The sequence below is a fragment of the Eretmochelys imbricata genome, chromosome 4, assembly GCF_965152235.1.
Source record: "Eretmochelys imbricata isolate rEreImb1 chromosome 4, rEreImb1.hap1, whole genome shotgun sequence".
NCBI classification, from domain to species: Eukaryota; Metazoa; Chordata; order Testudines; family Cheloniidae; genus Eretmochelys; species Eretmochelys imbricata.
The window spans coordinates 39,146,146-39,157,599 of record NC_135575.1 but is presented as its reverse complement, the minus strand read 5'-3'; the positions used below and the strand labels follow the sequence as shown (position 1 = coordinate 39,157,599).

The 11,454-nt window shown below is 38.9% G+C and overlaps 1 protein-coding gene across 1 annotated transcript in view; it reads left to right on the top strand.

Annotated features, from left to right (window-relative positions):
* The first annotated feature begins 251 nt into the window (after positions 1 to 251).
* ARSJ (arylsulfatase family member J) overlaps positions 252 to 11,454 on the top strand; it is a 50,891-nt gene continuing 39,688 nt past the window's right edge. The window contains exon 1 of the mRNA XM_077814412.1: positions 252 to 619. Within this exon, the coding sequence (XP_077670538.1) occupies positions 252 to 619 (368 nt within the window). The remainder of the gene's footprint in view (positions 620 to 11,454) is intronic.

The window sequence follows — 11,454 nt, the reverse complement described above, 5'->3', positions numbered from 1 at the left end:
GGCTCCAGCAGGGACACCGGCGAAGGATGCTCTGATCCTGGCTTGGCTTCGGCCATCCTCGGGCTTTTGGGGCTGGAGGAGGGGCTGGGGGTCTGCGCCCTGCCCCCGCCCCGCCTGCAGAGGCAGCTGAAGTCGGGATGAGCTGGGCTCCCCGTGGCTCGTCCGGGGTGGAAACCCCTTGAGGCTGCCCTCGCCTCCGGTGCCCAGAGCCTCTCTCTGTTGTGCGCTCTCGCCAGCCTTGGCCGAAGTGAATGGCCCCCGGTGGATGTGCACCGCACCACTGGCTCTGCAAGGGGACAATGCTAGCCGGGGGGCTGCTGGCCGGCTTCTCTGTGCTCAGCCTCCTCACCTACGGCTACTTGTCCTGGGACACCCTCGCATCTAGCCTGGAGACCACAAGGGCCGAGCTTGGAAAGGAGCTAGAGGCCAGCGTACCCACCACTCAGCCTCACATCGTTTTCATCCTGGCTGACGATCAGGGATTCAGAGATGTAGGGTACCACGGATCAGAGATCAGGACACCAACTCTGGACAGGCTGGCTGCTGAAGGGGTTAAACTGGAGAATTACTATGTTCAGCCTATGTGCACGCCTTCCAGAAGCCAATTTATCACAGGAAAGTAAGTTTACTGCTTAATTAATTCCTCTCATCTTCTTAAATTTAATGCTGTAGCCTCTTCCGTCTTGAAGGCAGCACAAGCTCTCCAGTGATTAACATAATTAGAAAGAAATTGATCTTATCTTGTGGGGGGGGGGGGGAGAACCTGTTGATTCACTTGAAAGTTTAATACATTTTTTTACTTGGACAAAAAAGACTTTTCCAGATTACTTTTATAACGGAATAAAGACCTGCACTCTGTAATCTTGTTAGCCAACAAGAAGTCAGCTGAATTACCCACTTCTTAATATAGTAGGAATTGATTTTCCCTTATATACATATAAGTTCTAGTTGTCACTTAATATATTTTGGTACTATGCATTCAGTGATCATCTAGGTCAGTTATGTAACTTCCTTAGGGCAGATTGAGTACATGAGGTGACTTAAAGTTAAATTCTTTTTTGGTGAAGTAGAATGAATGTTCCAAGTTGTTTCCATATATATTGCAATGTGCAAATTGTTGCTCTTCTCACGGTGAACCTTTCCTTAAGTGAAGTCTTTCTGTGGTGTTATAGTAGGGTTCCACTGAATTTGTGCTATACACAAGCAAGGGGAATGTAGAATTTTGCAGGTATCTGAGCTGCGGTATCTCTCTTCTTACAAAAAGAAAAGGAGTACTTGTGGCACCTTAGAGACTAACCAATTTATTTGAGCATAAGCTTTCGTGAGCTACAGCTCACTTCATCGGATGCTCAAATAAATTGGTTAGTCTCTAAGGTGCAACAAGTACTCCTTTTCTTTTTGCGAATACAGACTAACACGGCTGTTACTCTGAAACCTCTCTTTTTACAATGTAATTGCCACTGTGCAAACAGTTGTCTACGGTGCCACCAGAAAAGCTGCCACATGCAAAAATGGGGCTAAAGCTGTCTGACTTGCGCTACCTGGTACAGTTTTAAAAAAAATCTGTTAGGTAGGTAATCAATATAACCAATTTAATAGTGTTGGCACAACTGGAAATGAAAAAAAAAAAACCTGATTTTTAACGAAAACAAGCAAGTGGCCTAATGTTTTTCATTGCCATGTGAAAAAACTTGATTTGATTCCTGCTCCCAATCTTCCATTTCCCAAACTTGCCAGAACAGGGAATTCTGCAGGGAAATTCACCATCAAGGGCTCTCAAACTATGAACCATATCCTAGTAGAGTTTGTGTCTTGTGGATATCTACCCTCTAGCTCATAGTAATATAACATCCTTGTGGCAACTGAAGTAGTAGTTTGTACAGAAAAGTAATATCGGGTTAATCTTTAATGTGTTTTTAGCTGCCTTTGCTGTAATGTAGCAGCTGGAAAGAAGGAGTAGAGCCAGCACCATGTGATCAGCCAGTTCTCTGTAGACCACCAGCAAGTCTTCTGCAGACAACAGTTGTGAAACTACTGCTTTAAGAGTGGAATCTCATTCTGCACAACAGTGACTCATCCAGTCATTTAAAGAATGGCGTTGTTGGGTTCTAAAGAAATCAGGGTTCTGTGCAAGCCTTTTTGAGATTCGTGGTAGTTAGAGAAGGAGAAATTGGCGCATCATCAGGGCAAAAGGAAGAAAAACTAAGGGGAGAGATAAGGAACTTAGTTTATTTTACCCTTCCTTTAAAATATCTAATGTAAATAACTCTTTTTTAGGTTAATGAAAAAAAGAGAAAATAAAATGGGTACATTTTTCAGAACCCTACTCTTTTAATCAGGTTGCAAGGAAAGAGAGATCCTGAAAATCTGCCTCTTTAATTTTGGAACCTTGCGAGAGATTTGCCTACACTTCATTCATTTCATTTACTAACAGTCTGCTGGACTACCACCATTCAGACCTTTTTTCTTTCCATTCTACTTTCAGAAGAAGGAACAGCAGAAGGAAAAGACTGCTTTACACGAATGAGAAATAGGGGAAGGAAGTGGTTAGGAGAGGCTAGGGCTGGGCAAGATATTAACAATGTAGAGCCAGAAGAATATTGTCATCCCTCTTTTGTATAAAGATGGGTGCCAGAGGTGATATGTTATGATGCTGTCTGCATAGAGGTAAAATAAGAATAAATAAGGGCCAGGAATAGAATACATTAATGACAAAAGAAATAAACCAGTAAAAATTGCTCTCATAATTAAGCCCTTTGTAGTCCTCTTAGGGTTCTACTTTCCCTTTAAATTCTGTGCATAATGTCCCTTGATGTTGATGACTCAAGGTGAGATTGAAAGCCTGAGCCAGTGGGTTTAATGCTACAGGAGATCTGCTCCCATGATAGCTGCATTGGGGCCAAAGGAGGGAGATAAGGCAGTCAGCTTTCAGGAAGCAGGCTGTCCCTAGCTCTGCAGCTGGGGAACCAGGATTGCAACAAAGGACTGGGTGGATCTTTGATTCATACAGTTTTCACTGACCTGCACTGCTCTTCATTCAGCCCTGGAACTAATTTGATTCCTTCCAAAGGTCCCATTCCTAGTTTGAAATTTCTAAAGATCTCTGTCTATTCTTGCTTTGCTATTTGAGGTACTGTTAAGTTGAGTTGGACAGTAGCTTGTTTATGTTTGAGGTGTTGCCAAGTGGGTATAACTTTGCAGCAAATAAGTTGTGGCAGGCGGGGGTTTCCCCATTGGTATAAGGCTGAACACAAAGGTTTAGGTCCTCTAAACCTACCAGTATTTCTATGGTGTTTGTTTGGATTTTTACTTTCTCCATAAAAGTAATATGGAAGCATCAACAAGCCAAAATCTCAAATAGGCGGGGCCTGATTAAATTCATTCTAGCGTACTTAAGGAACTTGTTGAAGCAATCTCAGTTATCTTTGAGAATGCATGGTGGATGGATGAGGTCCCAGAGAACTGGGGAAAGGGAAATATAGTAGCTATCTTTTAAAAAGGGAACAAAGAGGACCCGGGGAATTACTGAGTAATCCACCTAACTTTGACACCTGGAAAGATACTGGAACAAATGATTAAATCAATTTGTAAGCATATAGAGGATAACAAGATTTTAAAGAATAGCCAGCACGGATTTGTCAAGAACAAATCATGTCAAACCAAAGTAATTTCCTTCTTTTGAAAGGGTGACTGGCCTAATAAATGGGGGGGGAAGCAGTAGACATGATATATCTTGATTTTTAGTACGACATTTGACACAGTCCCACATGACATTCTCATAAGCAAACAAGGAACACGTGATGTAGATGTAATTACTATAAGGTGGGTGCATAAGACCTCAACTAAAGAGTAGTTATGGTTCACTGTCAAATGGGAAAGATTATCTAGTGGAGTCATGTGGGGGTCAGTCCTGGGTCAGGTACTATTCAATATTTTCATTAATGGCTTGGATAATGGAATAAAGAGTTTGCTTGTGAAGTTTGCAGATGACATCAGAATGGGAGGAATGCAAACACTTTGGAGGACAGGATTGACATTCCAAATTACATTGACAAGTTAAAGAATTGGTCTGAAATCAACAAAATGAAATTCAATAAAGATAAGTGCAAAGTACTTCACTTAGGAATCGTTGGCTACGTCGCAGTACTTCTTGAAAGGGCGGGGGGCAGAGAGGGGGAATGATTGAATTGAATATGAGCCAACAGTGTGATGCCATTGTGAAAAAGGCTAATATCATTCCAGGCTGTATTAACAGAAGTGTTGGAAGTAAGACATAAGAGGTAATTGTCCTGCTCTGCTTGGCACTGGTGGGACCACAGCTGGTACTGTGTCCAGTTCTAGTCGCCACACTTCAGAAAAAATATGGACAAATCAGAAAAAGTCCAGAGGAGAACAACAAATATGATAAAAGATTTAGAAATCTGACCTATGAGGAAAGGTTTAAAAAAAAAAAACAAACAAACAAACCTGGGCATGTTTAGTCTTGAGAAAAGAAGACTGAGGGGGGATCTGATAGTCTTCAAATATGTTAAGGGCTGTTATAAAGAGACACTGATCAATTGTTCTCCATGTCCACTGAAGGCAGGAAAAGAAGTAATGGACTTAATCTGCAGCAAGGCAGATTTAAATTAGGTATTAAATTTCTAACTGTAAAGGTAGTTAAGTTCTGGACTAGACTTTCAAGGAAGGTTGTGGAATCCCCATTATTGGAGGTTTTGAAGAACAGGTTGGACAAACTCCTATCAGGGATGGTCTAGGTATACTTGGTCCTGCCTTAGCACAGGCAGCTGGACTTGATGCCCTCTTGAGGTCCCTTCCAGCCTTACATTTCTATGATTCTATGAATCAGAATATTTCAGGACACATAGCTTGCTGAACTAGAGCTAAGGCAGAAGCTATCTTAGACGGGTACTGAGAGTGGTTTGTTCTTGTGAGAAGAAATCTTACGGGATATGTACATCCCATGTGTTGGAATATCAATAAAATATACAGAGATAGGAATGTGTCATCGGGAAAGTATTTCACCGCAGCCTACCATTTGACTGACTGCTACATTTAAGAAAAAAAAAAGAAGAACTTGTGTAAACACCGTAATTAGGAAATGCACTGTGGCAGTCTGAAAATTGTTTCATTTTTGAAAATGTTTTGACATTTAAAAAAAATGCAGGCAGACTATGATGGATGGTATACAAGAAGGCCTTGATAGATAGAATAGTGCAGATCACCCAAACATTGGAAATATTTGAGATACTTTTTTGTATAAAAAAGTGTGTACATATGAGTAAGCTGAACAAATAGTACAATATGCAGTACTTGATTTAGTCACATGTGATACTGCTACCGACTTCCTATTAAAACCAAGGATTACTTTGAAACATGCAAAATACAGTTTGCCAATAGAGTCTTTTTGAGAAATATCAAAATATTGGAATCCAGAGAAGGAGCCTTTCTTTGGATAAAGTATTGCTGAGGTATGAAGCCTTTGGAGGTGATGAGTGTGATGAATGTCATCTGGTACAGCCAAGCAAATGGGCAGGTACGTGCTTGAGTGAGGTGGTGATGCATCTGCTCTGTCGATAGCCAATTTAATAAAATAATTAGAAAATTAAAGTAATACTATAATTAGAAAAAAGTAATTTATGAGTATAATAGATTCATAAGCTATACATGTTTTTGGAGGCAAAGGTCAATAGTTGCATTTCCTGTGCTGTATCTATGTAGTTGGTTGAAGACCATGGCACTTGCCACCTTTGGCCTAGATAATGCATTGGAATATGCTAGTCTGCTCCCTTGAGAGTCTCTTGACATCCATAGGACTTGGAGTTCCCACTAATCCATTTTGAGGGTCAGAGAGTACTGTGGCAACCAAACGTTGGATAGAATGCCTATGAATCACAGAAACTATGCACTGAGTTCAAGAATGAGCTTTGCCTTATGGAGGCTAGTCCTTTTGCGGACTTCTTCTGCTCAGTGGGTAGAGGTCTGTGTGCCTGAAGCCAAAGATGTTGAGGTCTCTTTTCTGTGTCCTTGTATGTATCTTTGGGTGATGACTGTAATGTCTATCTGTATGCGCTGAGTAAGGGTTCCTGGAAATAAGGGAGGGAGAGAATTTTTTAAAAAATAGCTGAATTTAAAGAATTCCTTTTCTTGTGGTGTTTTGTCCCTCCACTGTCCTCTGTTTGTGCAGACAGTAATGTCCAGTTAATGGACTCCTGAACTCTAAAATGCAATATACTCTTAAGATATCAAAAGTCTTGTTGTATCACTTTGTTTCTAATGCACCACCAATAAATAAATAAATAAACCAAATAAACACATAATGGAGCAAAGCATAGGGTGGCGTGGTGCCTGGTTTTCGACCAGAAAATCTGGTCAAGAAGGGGACTTGACAATGTCCAGTCAGATCTACTGACTGGACGCCCAAAGTCTGGGTACTGCGAGTGGTGGAGGCACTGGGTCATCACCTGCTCCAGCCCCTATTCAGCCAGGCCTGCTTACTACCTTTGTCGGGCGACTGCAGCTCCCAGCCACAGCTCCACAGGCAAGTCCCTCCTGACCTGGGGGATGTGGGGGTCAGGGGAAAAGCAGTGAGCGACGGACGGGAGAAGAGGAGTGGATGGGGCGCGGACTCGGTGAAGAGGCGGGGCAGAGGCAGGGTTTTGTGGGGAATAGGTGGAGCAAGTGTGGCATCTCAGGGGGAAGAGGCGGTACGGGGAAGTTCCGGCGCTCCTGCTGGAGAGTCTGGTTTTTAAATATTACCCAGTTGTCAGCCCTACCAAAGCAGTGGGGAAATACACAACATATAAATATGAAAGATTAGTAAGGATAGGGAAGGAGTGATTAGCAGAGTATGGAGTGTAATATGCAATCATATTTTTCATGCATCAGTTTTTAATTATACTTATAAGAACATTGTCTGGTAGTTTAGGCCCAAAACTTGCAACCCAAATATGGTAGCATTGTATAGGATGCAAAATCTGTACCTAATTAGAAAGGTGAAACTGACTGATCAAATTTTCATTGTCCCAGATGTGTGAAATTAAAAAAATGAATGAAACAGCATACATGGTCAAACATAAATTATACTTTAGAAATATTCTAGTTTTAAACAAAGAAATGTATTGTTAATTACATTGGTAAGGAATTTTAAATTTGTGATTTTTAATTTGACTTTTTTTCTCAAACCTGGCAAAACCATTTTGGAAAAAAAGAAGGATCTTGTGTGATAGAGGTGTCAGCATAAAAAGTGCATTGTAGACAGTACATATGGGATCTATTAAGACTTGCAAATGCACTTCAAAGTCTATTAATTCAATACTCAACATCCCTTGCACATATCTGTTTGGTAATTGACCATGCGTACTTCTGACATTAATAGTAAGTAGTAAGCTGATGAAGGAATAAACATTGGTAGGCTCTCATGATCAAAACTCTGGTATTTGAATGCATCTTCCCTAAAAAAGACCCTCTGAAGTGAATCAACACTCAGGTTATTGAGTTATGTTTCCTGGGGGAAAAATGGCCTGGAAAGGACGCTGATTAGCTAGATGCAGAGTGATAAAGACACTCAGTTGTATCACCCAAAAGATCTAAGATAGTTTGGGGCTTAAAATTTGAGAAACTAAATTCAAATGCTAGTAGATTACTTTTTGTGTGATAAAAGTAGCTAGTGGTCAACCTTACATACTGCAGCTCAGAAGAGGAAAAATGCCCAGTTTGCACCTCTGTTATTTCTTGTAATTTGTAACAATGATCTCAATCAAGATTCCAGATTTTTGTTTTTATTTTAATTTTGTTTTAAATCTGTTCTTCTGTTGTTTTAATAGTTTCTGTTTCCATGTCCAAGTTTGTTATATTATGGCACCTGCCCATGTTGGAGTAAATTTGTGCTAAAATGTTTAACAGTGTATAGAGGTATTTGAACATATGGCACCCAAAATTTATGATAACTATTGTGGAAATTCAATTGAAACTTGCTTATATTTATTGCTTTCCTGCTGCCTATTTAGACTTGTTATATCTGTAAAGAAATGCAGTCTACAGAGAGATTTAGTGAATTAAGCAAATGGTTATAGTAACAATTTTATTAAAATATGCAATATATGTGCCCAAAATATTATAATCAAAATATGAGACATCAAATATTGATAATATTCTTTATTCCCACATACCAAGACAGATAAGTATTTCACTGAAAACTAAGCCATCAAATTTGGGGAGTTAAGGTTTTTTTGTTAAATTCAGATTAAAACTTTTAGCAAAATAATGAAGTAATAATATTTGTTAATTATTATTTTCATTTAGTTTTGTGTCAAAGTTCATCTCTTTTGGTAGAATCTGGTAATTTTCCCGAGAAAGCTAAAATATTAAAATTCACTACTAGCTCTCACAGCTTGATATGTATCAGCAGTTGCGCCTTCAATTCATACTGTGTTGTATTGCTTCCTTCCTGGTCTATCCAAATTCTTAAGCAATTACAATTACTACCAGTGTCAGCATCTGCTGCATCCTTACTTGTCTTTTGAATACTCACAATTTTAAAACAATGAGGTTTTTATTTTCAATGAGGGGACCATTTTCTCATCATCATTGATTAATAAGCATATTTGCAGCCTCTTGATATCCCTGCTTACTTTTGTTTAATGTATGGTAAAACATAATGAGATAACTTCACCAGACCAGATACTCCAGCTATCTTAAGACTTATATAAACATATCGAGAACCTATCACAGCTTGTTGTTATTTTAAAGCTGTGTAAGGTCTATACTGGCCATACGTGGGATGAGCTTACTTTCCTTATATTGATGTTTTGCCCCTAACACAATAATATGACAATGACAAGTGCCCTATTGGCTGTGGGCCAATACATTCTCTTAGGAGAGAGTATATAAAATTGATTTTGTTTAATTTTTGGCTAATCAGCTACCCAGTTTATAGAAATTGTCTTAATTAAAACCCAGTACAGAGAACCAGAGACGTCAGGCGATCGTTGTTTCTCTAAACTAAACTGATGGCCTCACACTCAATATGAACAGTTCAAGAAAGAAATTAATATAATACTTGTAAATTGTTGCCACTTGAAGTTCATATAAAGGTGCTTGAACGATTGAAATCTGATTAAAATTACTTTTGACTTTTCTCTATGACCTGTGATGCAATTGTCAAATATTGAATTTGGGAATTTTCTGTACTTTGTGGCTCATAATAAATGAGGGAACCACTTTTCTGGTTCTATTGGGAGTGTGTAAACTAATTGTCAGGAAATCACGTATTTATGTGTATAGGTAATTGTATGGCTCTTGTCACCATAATATCTGGCCGCAGGTCAAAAAGGAAATCCCTGGTAGATCTGGGAAACAAATCTAGATTCTAGACTGTCTGAGTTGTAGTCCTGTGTCTTAAATACAAAACTGTCCTTTCTTATTTAAAATGACTGTTTCAGATTAACTTTAAGTGAATAGGGATTATAAATTCCTTCAGTATACTATGGGCATGTAGGCCTACATTTTTAACTCAAAGGCCAGACACCAATATACAGAAACCACATGGACAAAATTGTACCTGCACAGTTTCATGATTAATACATCTATTTGTGTTAGATGTTCACACAAATAAGAATACACTGTTTTACAAATGGACTTCTGGCCTCCAGTTTGATACATCTGACCCATACAATATATATTTATTTTGATTTATAAACATCCAGTGCCTATTACACATACTGGGCACTTTGAAAGTTTTTTAAAATTCATCAAACAAAAAAAGCGCACCCAGAAGTCCCATCTCACATAAATAAAAAGAAAATCCACCAAACTGGGAAAAAATCCTTTTCAGGTCTGACTTCCCCTTCACACTTCAGCCTTTCCCAAATCTTTAGCCAAAGGGATGGATAGGCTTGCAATGTGCCTGGAAGGTCAACAGTTTCAGGCTTCTCTTGTACCCATATGCACACACAGATGACCATTGTGTAGACACAAAGAGGTGCACATGTAAAAGGAAGACCCTTCAAAAATCTGGTTCATAAATGCTTATTGAGTTCTATCAATGTCCACCATATCATGATAAATGTTGTGTTAGAGCTCATATTGTGGTGGCACTTGAATATTGTGGTGGCTTCAATGCAGCTTCCTCCTGAGAAGGAACACTTCTCATGATGTTGTTTCATTGAGGCAACCAGGCTTTGTTCCAGTTCTTTGTTGCACTGTTTGCATTTTGCACACATGCCTCTCTTACCCACAGGTAGAGGAACTTCATTAAAATATTCCCAAACTGGATCTCTTTTACGGCCTGATGCCATTATAGGTTTTCCCTTCTAGGGAAAGAATGGTATGGTAGATCTCAAATCAATGAAGGCTACACTCAGAAAGACCTCAAGACTTCCGGAATATGCTGCTCAAACAGTTTCACTTCTGTTTCTACTGCCTGTCCCTCCCTTCTCACATTTATCTCCAGACTTCTCATCATCCAGATCTATTCCGCCCCCAACAATCTTCTAGTCACTGAACTTTTTGAAACTTTGCACTTTTAGAGAGAGGTAAGGGATTGACTCTGTACACAAATTTGCAGAGGGACAATAGGTTTGAGCTCTGTTATTTCTCACCTCTATATTTATTTAAAAATATTTTTGCTGTTAACAAGCATGCTATCTCTGGGGCCACAAATCCATAGTTTGAGAACTGCAAAATTAAGCATTCCTGATGGTATCTTGTAGACTGAGCATTGTGTCCTATTGGGGAAATAGAAAAATTAACCTAAATAATCTATACAGAAGCCCCTCGAACCCAATAAGATTGGCTCCCTAACCCATGAACTACTGGAACTCATTTACAAAACTTTTCTTAAATATTACATGAATATATTGTCTCATATTATAGAACTAGAATTTATAATCCCTATTCCATGATGAGATATCTTTGAGCTATAATGAATGTCAATTAAAACTATCTTTAGATATGTTTTTGAAGAAAAAACTTCTTATCAAAAAATCTGATTTTAAATTAAAAAAAATATTTTTATCCACCCTTTTTTGTAACAATTGCAAAGTTACAAGTACCTTGTTTTGGAAAATAGATTTTTTGGTTTCAGTGTAAAACCTAGTTGCCGATACATTTAATCCTTTTTTAATATCTAAGATAACCTATATGTGTAAATGCCCCTTGAACTAAGAATGCTTTAATTTTTTAGCAGCAAATTTAATTAGTTGTGCTGTTCTTGCTTTCAGTTTATGGACTACTCTCTGTTGCACAATTTAGCCGAGGCTTTTCAGAGTGTTTTAAAGGGAAAGCTTTTTATCAAACATATGGTGAGCATCAGAAACTCCTAGTTGCCTACAGTGAATTAACTCTTAAAACAGCCAGGCTGGTCCAGGTCCTCTGACTTGATTGCTTTTGGTTGTGGAAGATGGAAGAGATCAGTAGAGCCGGAATTTGGGAAGTAATATATTGTTGAAAATG